General features: G+C 44.2%; 2 protein-coding genes across 3 annotated transcripts in view; both read right to left on the bottom strand.

Moving 5' to 3' along the window:
- Nucleotides 1-5,255: 5,255 nt before the first annotated feature.
- TMEM42 (transmembrane protein 42) lies at nt 5,256-8,720 on the bottom strand. Its single transcript, XM_008567280.1, has 3 exons — nt 8,529-8,720; nt 6,599-6,745; nt 5,256-5,941 (listed from the first exon to the last, which is right to left on the bottom strand). Exons 1-3 carry the CDS (start codon nt 8,718-8,720, stop codon nt 5,801-5,803), a joined length of 480 nt encoding a protein of 159 aa, XP_008565502.1. The 3' UTR covers nt 5,256-5,800.
- Nucleotides 8,721-14,446: 5,726 nt separating this feature from the next.
- LOC103586124 (kinesin-like protein KIF15) overlaps nt 14,447-17,998 on the bottom strand; it is a 34,376-nt gene continuing 30,824 nt past the window's right edge. For both annotated transcript variants that reach the window (XM_008567277.1, XM_008567278.1), the window contains 3 exons: nt 15,397-15,562; nt 14,993-15,124; nt 14,447-14,662 (listed from right to left, as the gene is read on the bottom strand). In XM_008567277.1, coding sequence (XP_008565499.1) covers nt 14,600-14,662; nt 14,993-15,124; nt 15,397-15,562 — 361 coding nt within the window. In that variant the 3' untranslated portion in view covers nt 14,447-14,599. The remainder of the gene's footprint in view (nt 14,663-14,992; nt 15,125-15,396; nt 15,563-17,998) is intronic.

Below are 17,998 nucleotides of genomic sequence, written 5' to 3'. Positions count from 1 at the left end.
GGGGGTTTCACAGTCCACAGGTTTGACACTATTGACTGACTAAGATGTTGCTGTGGTTGCCAATTTGGTATGGCTACTTCAGTGACTGCCCAGTTGGCCACTAGTGCCTTGCGTGTGTGGTTGCTGTGGGTCTTGGGCCTCTCTGGGGAGCCACCTCTCTGGTCAGCTTGGACTCCGCCAGGCTGCTGGATCACGGGGCGGTACCTCAGGGTGTGTGGTCTCTGCTGATCTTCCACCTCCCGTGCTGGACTTCTCCCTTCTCCGTGCGCACCAGGCCAGGCTTGGGATGGAGCCGGGTGGCGGCGGTGAACCCTACCTGCTGCTGGATTGCATGGCAGCGGCCCCCCCACAGGGTGTGTGAACTCTACGGAGCTTCTATCTCCCCTGCTGGACGTCTCTGTGCTCCGTACGCATTGGGCCGGGCTGCTGGATTGCGCAGCAGCAGTGTGGTCCCCGTGGAGTTCCTGCCTCCCTTGCCGGACATCTCCCTGCTCCGAGTGCACTAGGCTGGGCTGGGAATGGAGCCGGGTGCCTGCAGTGAAGCCTTCCTGCCGGATCGTGCAACAGCGGCCCTGCAGGGCATGTGGTCTCCATGGAGCTTCTGCCTCCCCCACTGGACGTCTCCCCATTCTGTATGCACTTGATGTTAAGTTTTTATAGTTTAAATCGGTTGATTTGTGGGAGAGAGTGACGCTAGGGACCGTCTATTCCACCATCTTGACTGGAAGTTGGATTGTTCATTTTTAGCGTATAGAAATTAACGAATTTTTGTGTGTTGATTTTGTATCGTGCAACTTTGCCGAATTTGTTTAACTAACTCTAAGAGTTTTTTTTTTAATCTTAAGGATTTTCTACATGTAAGATCATAACATCTGTAAACAGATAAAATTTCACTTATTGCTTTCCAATTTGGATGTCTTTTCTTTCTTTTTCTTGCCTAAATGCTCCAGGTAGAACTTTTAGTACTATGTTGAATAGAAGTGGTGAAAGCAGATATTCTTATTCCTGATCGTAGGGGAAAATCTTTGTCTTTTGCTATTGTCTCTGATGTTATCTGTGTTTTTCATATATAGCCTTTATCACGTTAAGGAAGTTTCCTTCTATTTCTAGTTATTGCATGTTTTTATCACAAAAGGGAGTTGAATTTTATCAAATTCTTTTTCTGAATCAAGATGATCTGCCATTCCCTCTTGAATCTAATCCAGTCAGGCTCTTGCCTCTGCCACTCCTCAAAGCTGCTCTTGTCAGTTATGTCTTTGCTGATCCAATGGCCATTTCACAATCTTCAGTTTACTTGACTCACCAACAGCATTAGCCTGGGTGATCACTGCCTTTTTCTGGAGATTATTCTACCTCACCTTGTTGGTTCCTTCACGTTTCCCTGACTTCTAAACACTAAAGTTCAGTCCTTAGGCCTCTTCTCCTTAGATCTCATCCAGGCTCATGGCTTCAATTACCACCTAAAGGCTGATGACTCTAGACCTCTCCCTGAGCTCCAGATCTGAATATACTATGACCTACTCAACACCTCCACCTGGATGTATTACTATAAGCACCTCAAAATTAACAGGTTCAAAACTGAGCTCTTTATATTCTGCCCAGTCAGGCTCTTCTCACAGTCTTCATCACTTCATTACTGACACTTTAATTCCTCTTATTGCCCAGGCCAAAACTATGGAGTCATCATTGACCTCTCTTTTGTACCCACTTCTAAACCATCAGCAAATCCTGTTGGCTCTGCCTTCAAAATGCATTATTTAGAGTCTGATCACTTCTTATCACCTTCACTGCTACCAAGTCTCCCTCTCCTCTTATCTGGATGGCTTCTGTGGCCTCCTGAAAGGTCTTCCTGCTTCTGCTCTTCTACTCTACAGTTTGTTCTCAATATGAGAGCAATGCCTTTAAGATATTTATTAGATCAGCTCTCTTCTAGGCACTCAAAGTCAAAGTCCTTTTGATGGTCTACAAAAGGCTCTGCAGTACCTGGTTCCTGTCACATTCTGATGTGGCAATGGGTTCTTGATATGACACCAAATACACAAGCAAAAAAAAAAAAATAGATAAATTGGATTTCATCAAAATTAAAAACTTTTGTGCTGCTTCAAAAGACTCCACTGAGAAAGTGAAAAGACAACCCACAAAATGGAAGAAAATATTATTTGCAAATCATATACCCGATAAGGAACTTGTATCCAGAATATTTAAAGAACTCTTACAGGTAAATAATAAAAACATAAATAACCCAGTTTAAAAATGGGAAAAGGCAGGGATGACTGGTTAGATCAATTGGTTAGAGCACAGTGTTGTAACACCAACATTGAGGGTTTGGATCCCCGTACCAGCCAGCCACCAAAAAAAAAAAAAAAAGAAAAGAAAAGAAAAGGACAAAGGCTCTCTAAATAGGCATTTCTCCAAAGATGATATACAAATGACCAATAAGTACAGAAATGATGCTTGACACCTTTAGTCATTATGGATGTTGGCAAAGATGTGGAGAAACTGTAGCACTCATACTTTGATGGTTGGAATGTAAAATGATGCAGCTGTTTTGGAAACAGTCTGCTAGTTCCTCAAAAAGTTAAACAGAGTTATCATATAACCCAGCAATTCCATTTGTAGGTATGTACCCAACAGAACTGAAAACATATGTCCACACAAAAACTTGTACACAAATATTCATAGCACCATTATTCATAATAGCCAAAAACTGGAAACAACCCGTATGTCCATCACATGATCAACAGATAAACAAAATGTGGTATAGCTACACAATGGAATTCATGCAGCCACAAAAAGAATGAAGAGCTGATATATGCGACGGCATGAATGAAAAAATTATGCTGTGAAAAAAGCCAGACACAATTTCCACAATAGGCAAATCTATAGAGACAGAAAGTAGATTAGTGGTTGCCAGAGGCCTTGGGAGAGGGTAGAACCGAGAGTAACTGCTAATGGGTGTAAGAGTTTCTTTGGGGAGTGATAAAATGTTAGGGAATTAGATAGAAGTAATGGTTGAAAACCTTGTGAATATACTAAAAAAACTACTGAATTGCACACTTAAAAAAGTAAAATTAAAAAGAAAAACAAGGGCCGGCCCGGTGGCGCACTGGATAAGTGCGCCGCTTGGGAAGCGCGGCGGTGCTCCCGCCCGAGGGTTCGGATCCCACATACAGACCGGTTCCCGCTCACTGGCTGAGCGAGGCGCGGGAGCAACACCGAGGGTTGCGATCCCGTTGCCGGTCCCCGGTCCGGTACGGGGGCAACACTGAGGGTTGCGATCCGTTGCCGGACACGGAAAAAGACAAAAGACAAAAAAAAAAAAAAGAAAAACAAATAAAAATGTTCCATCAGGCCATTAGCTGTCTAACCCCGGATGTCAAATTGCCAGCTCTAGAACAAACAAATTTAATCCATCATCCTGAGTGTACACCAGAAAGACAAATATTGATACAGTTTATTCTCTTAGGAATAAACCTCTGAGATGAAGAAAGAGATATGGTGAACAATTCCACCTCTTCTTACATCTTAGAGAGGCGTATCTATCTGCTTTTGAAAAATGATTAATCTCCTCCTTAGAAAAACATCTCATATCTTCTAGTCCCTCCTAGGCATACCGCTGAATCGAGTGACAGGGTATTAGGTGAACAACAGGCATCTCTACACATACAGCAGGTGTCTGGGAGGCTGGGTCCCTCAAGACAATGCCTGCTCCAAGATGAGCTTCTTCCTGCCCGTTCAGGGATGGCCCAGGGGTCTGACCACAGGCTCTCAGCAGCCTTTGTGTCTGGCCTTGGCTGGGTATCTGACCCATGTGTGTGAACACAATCTGCAGATCCTTGAATGGACTTCATCTTCCTCACTAGCAGAATGATGGGGGCAGACTAGATCAGGGAGATGCAACATTAGGTACCCTAAAAGAAAGGAGGTGGCTGGTGAAAAATGGGTTCTGAGATTTGGGAATGCCGTGTTACAGGGTGAAACAGGTTCCTCTACCACAAGTTCTCTCTGGGCTTTAATGTGTTCATGTGGGAGGCAGGACAGCTGTAGGATTAAGAGCCAAGCCCTGATGTCAGACAGATGGTGCTGACTTAGTTCCGGCACTCATCAGCCGTGTGATGTTGGGCACATGACTCAACGTCACTCTGAGCCTTAGTTTCCTCACCTCTAAGACGGGACAAAAAGAGTATTTCCCTCATGAGGCGACTGGGAAGCTTCAATGCATCAGAGTGGGGCTAATTGATTAACATTCTGTGAATCACAGCTTTGCCTTGGCCCCATGGGAGCTCAAAGGGGTGTTGAAGCAGGGGCAGGAGTTTGCCAGGCAGAGATGAGGGGAAAGGGAATCTAAGGTGGAGGAGAGAGCAAGCGCAACAGCACAGAGGCAGGACTGGACACGTGGGCTTGAGAACTGCTGACATGCAGATGTCCGGGGTGACTCAAGCACAGTGGGATAGTGTGGGGGAAGTGGGTACTAAGGAGTTGTCGAGAGAGAACTGCTGCTGGAGTGGCAGACAAGGGCCAGATACAATCAGGAGCCATGGAATGATTTTAGTCAGCTCATTCGGCCAGCTGTGCAGACGAGTAAGGGAGGAGAGCAAGGAAGGAACTCCATGGATGGGAGGAGAGGCCTGGACCAGACCCTTGTCTCTCCCAGCCTCCAGGTCACTCTCAACTGCAGGGAATGTATGGAGAAGACATGGGGCTGGAGATCGGGTTTAGGAGAGCTTGGAGGGCCCTCAGACATCTAGGGGATCCCCCAGGGAGAACCAAAGCAGGTGAGAACCGGGCTCAAAGCTATGGACTGAGAGTGTGCAGGCAGCCTGCCGACCATTTTGAACTAGGAATTATATTCATGTGGTGTAAAATACAAAACGAACCCAGGGGACCTGGGAAAGAAAAGCAAAGGACAGAAGAGACTTAAAGGTGGGGGGCAGGGAGAAACCTCTGGGCCAGTTCCTTTCCAAATAAGTTATATAAAACAAAGTCACCAAACTGAGGTCAAATTTTTCTCCTTGAGAGTACCAAGAGAACAGACAGCCCTTCTTCAATTAGAAGAGCCCTGGCCTGTGTGACCTCAGGAAGGAACCAGGTGATCAGCTCTGCAGGCAGCAGAGAACCAGGCTGCGAGGGTGCTATTGGGCAGAACCCCCACGCCTGTTCACTCTGCCTGCCTCCACCACTCCAGGAATTTCAGCTCACCCTGGCTGCACCTTCTTACTCCAAAACAGAGGAAAGAATGAAGACTTCATACCTGGTAGTTTTAACTTACAAAAAAGTATTTATTAACTCGGTTTTCTTTCTCTTGCCATAACACATAAGCATGACACAGATGGCCTGATACATCAGCATGGAGTTGTCAGAGAGCCCCACCAGTCACTGATTCTAGAGTTACATAACTGGTCTTTGTTAGGCAATATGACATAATTACAGTGTGGTTTGCAATACCATATACAAAGTGGACCAACCCCAGGACCTCCAGCATCTGCCAAGGCTCACTGGGGTGGCCCTGGAATATGAGAATCAAAAGCACTATACAGATTATCAAGAAGGCTTTAGGCAGAACACTGCTGCAGCTATCCCTCTCCTTACAGAAGCCAGAGCTGTTCGCTCTCAAGGCTGCTTGGTCAGAGGCCTGCTTCTCTTGGGAGCAGGGTTGGCCTGAAGGCCTGGCCAGTCTGGCATCTCCCTTTGGCTGCTGGTTGGAAAGCTGCACACTCACCCTGGGAAGCAGTCCCTCGTGCCAACCTGTGGCTGGGCCTCCATAGTTCTCTCTCCAGCTGGTCGGTCTAGCCAACTGGTGCTATTGCTGCTTTTGTGGAAGGGGCTTCCAGGTTGGTGGGAGCTTCCTGTGGATCAAGGTGAGTCCACAGAGGATGAGGAACACTCCTCCCCACCACAAGACCTCCTGGCACTCTCCGTACAGCACATAGCCCAGGAAGGCCTGCGGGACAGAGACAGCCGTGAGAGACCCACGTCAGCAGGTGCGCACAACCTTACTCCCTTGTGGCTCACTTCTTCCCTAAGGGGGCTCAGAGGAACAGTCTGTCATCCACATCAAGTCACTCTCTCCCCTTCCATCTCTCTTGTAGAAGTGGGGAGGCTTCCTCCCTCACAGTACTGGAGCCCAGCAAAGTACATGAGAAAAGCCCAGCAGAGGCCAGCAGACAGGCCCAGCACACGGCTTCATTGACTTGAGCTGGGCTGCTCAACTTCAAGACTGACTGGGCTCAGGTCTACCTTGACCTCATACTACCAGAGGGAAGAAAGGTCTCCAGGAACCTTGACCCTCCATATCTCATGCTTGAATTCACAGACCCCTAAGAGACAGCTGGACTGCACAGGGAGTTCAGAATGAAGGAGCCACCCTGGAGGGACAGCAAGCAGGTAGGCTTTTTACAGTCCAGCTTCATTCCTGTCGAACTTGAGAATTCTTCTGTGTTTAATTGTTCCATGATTAAAGGAGGAGTCGCCCAGGGGTCAAGCCACAGCCCAATCCCTTCTTCAGTTCCTGTCCTTTCTCCTATCTAGGAAAGCAGGAATTCCCCAAGGACAACTCATCCCAAACCCAGGTTTAGGAGCCTACCCTCTGGCTACTCACCGAGCTGAGGATGTTTGAAAAAGTCACTGTGACAGATGCAATGGCTGAAGACATGGAGAAACTGAGGCCCCGGCTAAAGAAGGTCCACATCAAAGAATTGGTGCTTGCCATCAAAATAATGCCTAAGATGCATAAGCCCATGTTCACCTGCAGGAGAAAGTGTCACTGCAGCCATGCCCGCCCCAGGCAGAAAGGCCTGTAGCCCCCTCAGAGCACACCCAGGGTCATGGTTGCTGGCACCCAGACCTACCTAGATTCTCCCACAACCCAGAAGCCACAGAGCTTTCCTGCACAGGGCTTCATTTAACCCTTAGTGGGCAGCAGACCCATCTTACAAATGAATCAGACCCAGACACTTATTTGGCCACCTTGCTGGCCATTTGACCTTGGGCACAAGCAAAAACCAGTACTTTCTACTGAACACCATTCCCTCATTGGTCCCAGAGTGACCAATTCTTGAAGATCAGTCACAGAGGACAAAGTAGCTATTACCTATCATGTAGTATGAGTAAGTCAGGGGTGGAGTCCTTACTGCCCCAGATCAGGTAAAGCAAGAATGGATACCATGAGTGGATATATCAAGATTGGATAGCCATGTCTGCCCCCCTATTGCCCCCAATCATGTGCAAGTTATTCTTGAACTTTTCCTCTGTGCTAAGCCCTGTACGTTCTCATTTATTCCTTAACTTCATTTTACAGATAAAAGAACCAGGGGCATTAAGTACCTTGCCTAAAGTGCTACAGGAGTGAGAGCCACCAGGATTCAAACCCAGGTATTGTGGCTCCATGTTGTTAGCCAGGACACAGCCTCTGTCTGGGGAAAACACCACCTCTGAGACTATTTGACTGGTGATCGATCACAGGTATCACCTGGAGAACTTGCAGATTTTTTTCTTCTTCTTTTAAGGAGCGACCCCCTTGCTTGCCTGCGAGTTAGAAACCTGCCTCCTCCGGGGGTTGGGCCCATCCAGACATCATACTTATTTCTTCTAACAGTTTCCCAGTATCTGAATATCTAGTGTCTTGAGGAAGGGGTTCCTTCTTGTAATTTACACAAAAGCATCCTATGGGCCCAGTGGCTGCCTGCTTACACAAAGGGGGATGAAGGCCTGGTTCACAACTGAAAAGACTAAAAAACTTCTTGGCTCACAGAACCACTCATTTTACCTTGGACCAATTACCCCAAGAATTACACACAAAGGGATACTAACTTGAACGGCAGCTGCCACTGGATTAGACCTAAATAGGCTTAAACCTAAGTAATCACTCTGACCACTGCCCAGGTTAGAGACCAACCCTGGGTTGCAGCTGCAATAAAACCCCTCTAGCAAGTACAGGCTAGTCTATGGCTCAGATGGGAGAGGCAAAGAGGCACACCTTAGCAGACCTAAGGAGGCTGTTTAGGAGTTCTCAGTGTCAGGGAATGTCCAGAAAGTTTCTCTCAGTATTCCTTCATGCCTAGGGTATCCCAAACTCTCAATTTTTCTGGCAGCAGGGTAGACAGGTCAGAACACCCGTTAATTAAGGAGTAAAGAGATGGGCAGCAGGCTTCTCACCTGAAGAATCACGTGGAGAGAAATGTTCAGGCCCAAGGGGCTTAAACTAAGAGGTAGAGGGTGGATGTAGGTGTAGGTCTTCCCCCTGAGCGAACTAGCTCAGAGGAAAGGTTTTAGGTGCACGGTAAGGGAAGAGGCCTCAGTCCCCGACGTCTCTTACTGCCTACACTGGACGAGGGTTTGACGTGATTAGAGTCAAAGGACGCTTTCCCTCCCCAGCGGACCATAGCGCCGCGGCTGGGAGACCCGGCCGGACAGACCCGCGGGGGCGAGGCTGCGCCCTGCACCCCCACCCCACCCCGGGAGCCCCTCAGCACCCCTCCTCCCCGGCCCCACCCGTCCGCCCGCAGCTGCAGCAGCGCCCCGGGCTCGACCTCGCTGCCGAAGGCCAGCTTGGCGGAGGCGGCGGCCAAGGCCCCGAACGCGCCGGCGCACAGGCAGTTGAACACGCCCCAGAAGCGGCGCCGCATCGCGCCGGCCTGGAGATGCTGGGGGAGTTCGGCAGGGGTGTCGGGGTAGGCGGTAGCAGACACGGCGCCGCCCGGCGGCTGCGGCCTCTCGGCCATGACGCCTGCCGCCACCTTTCCCTGTGCCCACTGCTAGGCACCCGCAGGGCCGAGCGCTCGCTGTGATTGGACGGCTACCTCATGTGACGGGCGCCCAAGTGACGCGGCGTCCAGTGAGGCCAATTGGGGCTCGCTCGCGCAGGGCTTCGGGGGCGTGGCGTCTGGGCCCTGCCCGGCGCGTCCTCCACCCGATGCCGTGGGTACCTGCTGTGCTAGGTTTGTTTGTTCGCGGTAAAGGACATCGGGACCGGGTGTCTGCGGCCGAGACTGGTACTATGGTTGCTGCTGTAGAACGTAAACTACTCGCGGCCTAGCAGTATCGATCCTGGCCACTGGGTGTGGTCCTTCATCGGCTTCCTCTGTGATCTTGTTAAAAGATCCCCGTACCCCAGGCTCCGCCCCAGACCCAGAGTCAGTCTACATTTTAACAATGCCTCCCGCAGATTCACCTGCTCCTTCCAGTTTGAGAAGTGCGGAATGGTCAGATGCTTCGGCAGAGAGCGCTGGAGATCTCCAGACTGAGAAAGGTGCCGGCAGTTCTGACAAATCAAAAGCCTCCAAATGGTACACGTAAATTATAGCAAATTTAGAAAACATGGATGAGCAATGAGAAAAAAATAAGCCATCCATAATCACTCCATTCAGATAACCAGGATTAACATTACTTCTGATTTACTATGCACTTATATATATGTTTAAAATGTTTTCATTTTAAAAAGCACATTTCTGGGCCCTCCCGTGGCTCACTTGGGAGAGTGTGGTGCTGACAACACCAAGAGTTAAGATCCCCTTAACCAGTCGTCTTTTAAAAAAATAAATAAAATGAAAAGTACATTTCCTTGAAAATAATAAAATACTACTACTACTCTCCAGGAAAATCACTGTTAGTACTTCTCTATGCATCTTTAATTATATAGAACAAATGTCAAAAAATTTATATAAATGTATGGGACTTTTTTTTGAAACAAAAATTATTTCACAGTCAATATAGTGTTCAGCAGCATTTTTTATTTACCTTCCAGGAAGTTTTCATGGAAGACCTTCAACGCCACTTGGTTGTTCTCACAGGGTGGTTTTGCGGTTCAAATAAGGGCATGGATAGCCCCAATAACTCCTATGTGGTACAAACTGTTTCATTTTGCAGATGAAATTGAAGGCTGAGAGAAGCCTCACTGTACCATTCCACTAAGCAAAGACCTGTGTGAATCCCAGCTCAAAGATGATCCCCTCTAAAAGTTCTTATTTGGAACCTTCAGGAAATCAAGTAGTGTTGCACTGATTAACTCTGCATGCTTTAAAGAATGTAAAACGAGTTTTCTTAGAACAAATGATGTGTCTCAGAGCCACCTCCTCTGTAAAGCAGTATCTGTTGCTCCCCTACCTTTGCACTAGACCTGTAGTTGTTCCTCTGATTGTATGTTTGTCTTCCTAATTGCCTTTGAGCTCCTTGAGGGCAGGGACTGAATCGTCTTTCATTTCCAGGTCCCCAGTGCCTAGTGCAGGGTCTTGTTCTGGCGGTGATGGTTGAATTGACACCATCTTTGGCCACTCTGCTGGGAAGTGATTTCTGCCTCTTAGAAGTTCTTGTGTAAATAAATCACCTAGGGATCTTGTTAAAATGAAGATTCTTATTAGGTCTGGAGCTAAATCGAACTTCTGTATTTCTAACAGGCTCCCAGATGGTGCCAATGCTGGTCAAAGGACCATACTGAGTAGCGAGGCTCTAAATGATTGTTGCCCTCAGTGCACTCAAGCACTTTGCAGCATACTTGCCTCCCTAACAGGGGGCTCTGTCAGGGCAGAAACCATACATGTCTTCCCTTTGTTCCTGCCACAGTGCCCAATACTGTGACCAGCTCATGTCCTTGCTATAGATGTCTGACTGAGTAGGCTATGCTTTGATTATCAAAAAAACCCACAATAAACCAAAAAAACAAAAACAAAAATCTAAACTTACTAACAGCCACACAATGCAAACTAGAGCTGCCTGAACTAGGACAGTGTGGAGGGGAAGGAATATCCCACTCCACGTTTACTTTCAAAGTCAATCAAACCTCAAAGATGGCTTATGAGCAAAAGATGACCCATTGAGTTCTGGGAAGCCCCTTCAAACTCCCCCTTAACTTTAAGGGGCAGAAGTCACAAACTTAAGAGGCCTTAGGAACACAGGAGGGAATTTCAAAGTGTGAAGCCCCTGGTGTGAGACAGTAGAGAAGTGTGGGGCCTGTATTGGTGACCTAGGGAATGATTGCCTTCTCTCTATTGCCCTCTCTTCAACCTTACTTACCTCAGCCTCTTTCTTTCTTCTTCCTCTTTTCACTATGTCCATTTCTCTGCCTCTTTGTTCTGTTCGGTTAAACAAATAAGCACATACTGTGGGCCAGGCTCTGTTCTAGGCAGCAGAGTCACCTGGATGCCTAAGACAAGATCCTTACACTCTCTGAGTTCCAATTTTTTGCAAAAATCTCAGTTCTAACTCCCTGGCCTGAGCTGGCCCACAGAAAACTATCTCCTTTCCCTGCTATCAGTGATGTTATAGGTTGAATTCTATCCTCCCGAAAGATATGTTGAAAATTTAATCCATGGTACATGTGAATGTGACCTTATTTGGAAATAGGGTCATTGCAGATGTAATCAAATTAAGATGAGGTCATTAGGGTAAACCATAATCCAGGATGACTAGTGTCCTTTTAAGGAGACAGAAACACAGAGAACACCATGTGACACTGGAGGCAGAGACTGGAGTGATGCACCTACAATCTAAGGAACACCAAGGATTTTTGGCAATGCCAGAAGCTAAGAAAAAGGCATGGAACAGATTCTTCCCCAAAGTCCTCAGAGAGAGCAAGGCCCTGCCAAGACCTTGATTTTGGACTTTTAGCCTCTAGAACTGTGGGGAAAATAACTTTCTGTTGTTTTAAGCCACCCAGTTTGCAGTAATTTGTTATGGCAGTCCTAAGTCAATACAGGCAATATGACTCAAGTCTCTTCACTACCAGTTTCAATGCTTTACCTTCTCCCACCTCTAAGGCAGTCACAGTGTCTGCTCACTACCTTACATTGAATTTTACTTCCCTTTTCACTTCCAGCCCACAGGAATTTACTATTATTCCTTGAGAGTTCAACTACGCCTTAATTAAACAATTTTTTTTACATCTTCATTGAAGTATGATTTACAAATCATAAAATTCACCCATTTTGAATGCACAGTTCAATTTTTAAGAAATTTATAGAGCTATGTAACCATCCCCACAAACCACCTCAGAAAGTTCCCTTGTGCCTATATAGTCATTCTCACTCCCATCCCCAATCCCAAGCAACCAATGACTTACTTTCTGTCTCTACAATTTTGCCTTTTCTGGGCATTTCATATAAATGGAAGCATACAATACGCAGTCTTTTAGGTCTGGCTTCTTTCATTTATGTTTCTTGAGGTTTATCCATGCTGTAGAATGTATCAGACTGTCCCTTTTTTACTGCTGATTGGTATTCCATAATATGGATGTTTTAGTCCGTTTTGTGTTGCTATAACAGAATACCTGAGACTGGGTAATTTATAAGGAAAAGAGGTTTATTTGGCTTATGATTCTGGGACAGCTACATCTGGCATGGGCCTCAAGCTGCTTCTACTCATGGTGGAAAGTGGCAGGCAGCCGGCGGGTACAAGCAGATCACATGGTGACAGGAAGCAAGAGAGAGAGAAGGTGCCAGGGTCTTTTTAAGAAACAAGCTCTTGGGCCGAGCCCGTGGCGCACTCGGGAGAGTGCAGTGCTGCTCCGCCACGGGTTCAGATCCTATATAGGGATGACCGGTGCGCTCACAGCGCTCACTGGCTGAGTGCGGTGCAGACGGTCTCAAAAAGGACAAAAAAAGAAAGAAAGAAACAAGCTCTTGTGGGAACTAACAAAGCAAGAACTCACTCATTAATCCCCCCTCCCCCAGGGAGAACATTAATCCATTCATGAGGGATCTGCCCCCATGACTCAATCAGTTTCCAACACTGTCACATTGCAGATCAAATTTCCACATGAGTTTTGGAGGGGACAACAAATCCAAACTCCATCAATGGAAAAATGTTTAATGACATCAGTCATTAGGAAAATACAAGTGACATACCACTACACCCAATAGCATGGTTAGTAAAAAACCTTGATGGCAAGGAAAAATTGGAACACACTGCTGGTGGGAATGTAGGATGGTGCAGCCAAATGGTGCATTTGGAAAACAGCTAGGCAATGTGTGAAAAAATTAAACACATGCTTCCCAGATGACCAGGCAATTCCACTCCTGGGTATCTACTCAAGAGATGTGAAATGTATATGTACACCAAGACTCATACACAAATATTTATAGCAGCATTATTCACAATAGTTCCAAAATGGAACAACTCAAATGTCCATTGTATTAGTCCATTTCTGTTGCTTATAACAAAATACCTGGAACTGGGTACTTTGTAAAAACATGAAATTTATTTGCTTACCATTTCTCAGGCTAGAAGGTCCAAAGTCCAGGGACCACATCCGGTGAGGGTCTTGGTGGTGGTGACAGTGACAGCATGGTATCACATTGCAGAAATGGCAGAGCAGAGAAAGAGACTAACCTCATTCACTCTCCTTTTAAAGCCCTCCAAACCATGCCCATGACCATTTTTGATCCATTCACTACAGCATGGTTCTACAATCTAATCACCTCTTCAATGTCCTACCTTTCAATTACCATAATAGGATCTCTCAGCCTCTTTACACTGTCACAGTGGGAACTGAGTTTTGGGGGGACATTCAACCCAAGGCATCCATCAGCAGGTGAATGGATAAATAAAATGTGGCATCGTGGGCCGAGCCCGTGGCGCACTCGGGAGAGTGCTCCCGCCGCGGGTTCGGATCCTTTATAGGGATGACCAGTGCGCTCACAGCGCTCACTGGCTGAGCGCGGTGCGGCCGGTCTCAAAAAGGACAAACACACACACACACACAAAAAAAAATGTGGCATAGCTATACACTGGAAAATTACTTTCAATAAACAGGAATGAAGTTCTGATATATCAAAGTTCCTTGAGAGCAGGGGTTTTTGCTTTTTAATTGATGATCAGTGGCTGGCATTATAGGTGACCGTAGGTATATGTTGAATGAACAAGTGAATGAACAATGTAAATTGCTTTTAAACTTTATTATTGAAAGATTTTTTAAATGGCCATATTTACAGTCATAGAAAATGCTTATGAGAGTACTTAAAGTAGGAATAAAAAAATAGTCTATATTAACACATCTGCTTATCATACATGCTATGAAATCAGCCATGAAATTCACATTATTAGAGCTTCTGTAAGAATCAAAGGAGATTATGGCATTATCTAAGAAGAAAATGATCTGACCAACATCCACTGTGAACATTAGCTAAAGGCTTTTATTTTAACAAGGCAAAAAGTTTTTCCAGTATTTATAGTTGATTTAAAGCCTTGAAATGGGATGATAGTCACTTAACAGCAGATTGCCAACTGTCACAGGGTGTATATGGATGCAGAATGTTCGTAAGAAACTTGAGGGTCGGGCCGGCCTGTGGCTCACTCGGTAGAGTGTGGTGCTGATAACACCAAGGCCACGGGTTTGGATCCCGTATAGGGATGGCCGGTTCGCTCACTGGCTGAGCGTGGTGCTGACAACACCAAGTCAAGGGTTAAAATCCCCTTTCCGGTCATCTTTTAAAAAAAAAAAAAAAAAAAGAAAGAAACTTGAGGGTCAGCCACCACCATATACACATTTAGTAATTAAGGTCCTTAAATTCAGATCTACTTAGTGGGCAGGAGTAGATCTTATTTTTAAAAGAGAAAAAAAAAACTCTCCAAACAAACAAGGTGATGCCTAGGTAGTTGACTAGGATCCTTATGATTCATTCTTTTTCTTTTCTTTTAAAAATACATTTTCAGCATGCAACTTTTCAATCTCCTGGTAAGTAATTTTTAAAAAAGAAAAAGAAAAAATTAAGGCTCTAATTCTTACAGAAAGAGCTATTGTTCTTGGCATTTGTTAAGTACATATTTCAAATTAAGACTACAAATTTTAATATGTAAACTAAATATTAAACAAGAACTTGACATCTATGAGAATTTAACTGATTGAATTATGCTTAAACTAGCAACAACCAACATTTTTTTTTTTAATTTGGAAGTTCTCTGAAGTAAGCAGTTAACTGATTCAATAATTAAACTTTAATTTTAATAAAAGAATCATTTTTAAACCAGAGCGAATTTATTCAGAATAATTTTCAGAGTTTACCTCAGCAAATCTGACATTTTCCTTCTTCAGTCGCACTACATATTGAATCTTCTGATGCAGGTTTTGGTGACCTACCAACTTTCCATTTTCCTTAGCAAGATATTCCACCTGCTTCCTTAATATTTCCATCTCCTGCAGGTAAATCAATCCAACAAGGGGAAAGTGAGAAGCAGGTCTTAATTTTTCTTTTAAAATCACACTGCCTTCCAAGACCACAGGAAGGGAGAGACAAAGTCCAGATTCCCATCTTTCATCATCACATATATCCCTGCATACACTAGAATAACTCCAAACTAAGGACAGACACTGCATTGCAGAAATGAATTTTCACAGAAATGAATTTATGCTGATTTTTTTCATTCAAGTGTCCCAAGTACCATAAAAAAACCAACACACATACGCACTTGGAATGTTCTCTCCCTTTCTTCATACATTTCTTCCATCTTTGATCTTAGTTGTTCCTTTTCCTGGAATGCTTTCGACTCCCAAGTTCTGGTTCGTTCAACTTCCTCAATCATTCTAAGGCAGTCTATCTCTTTGTTGTGAAGGACACTTTGGACTTCTTCTAGTCTATAAGAATAAATATCACTTCTTTTAGGTATTCCAAAGGAACATAATTACAAAACAGCACTCAAGTTAGGTATTTTCCCCCCAAGCCCAGAATTTTGATTTGAAGGTATCACTAATCTTCATCCTTCTGTTACTGACAGCAAAAGAAGACAGTAAGTGCTACATATCAGACATACTTTTTTGTTTGTTTTACCCAAGACTTTCATTTTGTAAAACTCAAACCATTTTTTAAATAATAAAAAATTTAGAATAAAATTCTTTTAGATTGAGCCCGCTTGGAGCAAATGGAATTTAAGTATCATTAGTCTACATGGTTTATTCTGTGTCCCATATCTTACAGTAAACTTTTCTGATTTCAAAAACTGGTCCTCAGACAGTGGGACACTGGTCATTTCTTCAAAGATGTGCTATGTAGAACTTATACACTTTATATAACTATCAACTGAAAAGAAACAAGGTTACTATTGTTATACAGAATTTCACCAACTTTATAAAATTGTCTGAATCCTATCGGTTTCCCAAAAGTAACAAACACTTTTTTACAATGCATATGGAATATAATATTGATTACTGAAGGCCAGCTAATTTCTAGGGGAGCTGTTTCCAGACTAAACTCTGTGGAACTCAGGACAGTGTGGGGAGAAGGGCAATGATGTTCTCCCAATTCATCTGGAGCTGCTCCGCATTCACCTTGTCTCATTTTGCTGTAGTTTGATACAAAGGCTCAATGGCATGGCAGATGCTATAGTTGCCAATCCAACAGCTGCTTCTTCCTTGTTTATAAAAACTCAATTTCATGTGGAGAAGGAGAGTAGGGGAGAGAAGCACACACTTCCTAAAGGGTAAACAATTACTGGTCTAAGCTGAGCATGGTTATCCTTACTACCCCACTGTCAAATACTGGTTTTCTCAGCTTACACCAAAGGTATGCAACATATGCCTATTCTGGCCAAGGAGACACAAGCTAATTCTAGGGGGCTTCTGAAAAAAGAAAGCCCTTTGAATCCACCTCACTGTAGGCTGTTATCTTCTTCTGGAGATATGATGTTTAGAGCTGCAGTGGCCATCTTGTGGCCAAGAGGCCACAAGCAAGTGTACCAAAAGCAGAACAATGGGAAGAGTCAGGGTCCTTGATGGCATCACTGAATCAATGCACCTCTAGGCCCCTTGTTACATGAAATTAAACATCTCCTGCCTATACCATTGTTAGCTTGGTATTTGGTTCCCTGTAGCTTTTAACAACATCCTCACTTATGCATATAGATAACGTAATGTGTAAAATCACTGCTGTAGGCTAGAACTGATAAAACAGTGTGTGTCATTTGCTAGAGTGTGCTCTCCTTGCCCAGAGTGAAGTGTGGGCTCCTATATGTTCTAGGGACAGCATATCACTGAAGACTCTTGGTTACTACACTATGAAATAAATTACATGTCAAGTTAGATAGCTTTTACTCTTTTTGCTAGAAGGCCTCAAATGGACATTATTTCTAAAACAGCAGCAATTCTACAAACTATATAGCTGGATTCTCAAAGATCCTGTAAGTGATCTTGGTTTCTGTCTTAGCTCTACCACTGACTGACTGGGAGCCAGTCTCTAACTGCTCATATGTATATGAAAAGGTTGCTTCCACAAGTATACTACTCTCTGATTTTACGTAGCAAATGACTCAATGACTGGGTAACAAATTTTTCACAAGTTGGATGGCCTTTGACAGCTGATCATTACAATGAATTTTTGATCATAGATCACCACGTAATTTCTGGCATTTTAAACTTGGTCAAAGTTCAATTAATTGAATGACAGTATTCTAATAAAATTCCTTCCATTGCCATTTACTTACTATGTGAATAAGATTTCTCAGCATTTATATCTATTAAAAATAGAAGATAGGAATAGAAATGATATTAAATCCTGCTTCATTTCAGAATTAAGTATAACAGAATAATGGGGTGATTGATGAAAAAGCATTAGGATAAAATACATTCAGAGATGCATTTCCACTAAAATTTTACTTACTAAGTATAATAATTATTTACTTAGAAAAATTTACAATAAATTTAGATTACTTTGATTAATAATTGTAATGAAAACTCAATTAGGAAAAAATATGAGTCATACAGTTAAAATAAACTTTTAAAAATTATTTCCTATTTTTATACATATTTTCATTGCTAGGTAGTGCAATAGAGTAACCAATAAAAAATTTTCGAAAAAATATATTAAATTAGGATAAATATCTGCCGGGTACAGAATGGAAACTCGATTTCAAGGGAAAAGGAAACAAGGTAAAATTTTAGTCTCAGGAATTTGTTCATGTATTTTTTAAATGGATAGAAAGTAGCAAATTAGGGCCGGCCCAGTGGCGCACTGGATAGTGCGCCACTTGGGAAGCGCGGCGGCGCTCCCGCCCGAGGGTTCGGATCCCACATACAGAT

Source organism: Galeopterus variegatus, unplaced genomic scaffold (genome assembly GCF_000696425.1).
Source record: "Galeopterus variegatus unplaced genomic scaffold, G_variegatus-3.0.2 Scaffold307, whole genome shotgun sequence".
NCBI lineage: Eukaryota > Metazoa > Chordata > Mammalia > Dermoptera > Cynocephalidae > Galeopterus > Galeopterus variegatus.
This window is presented reverse-complemented; position numbering and strand designations above follow the sequence as displayed.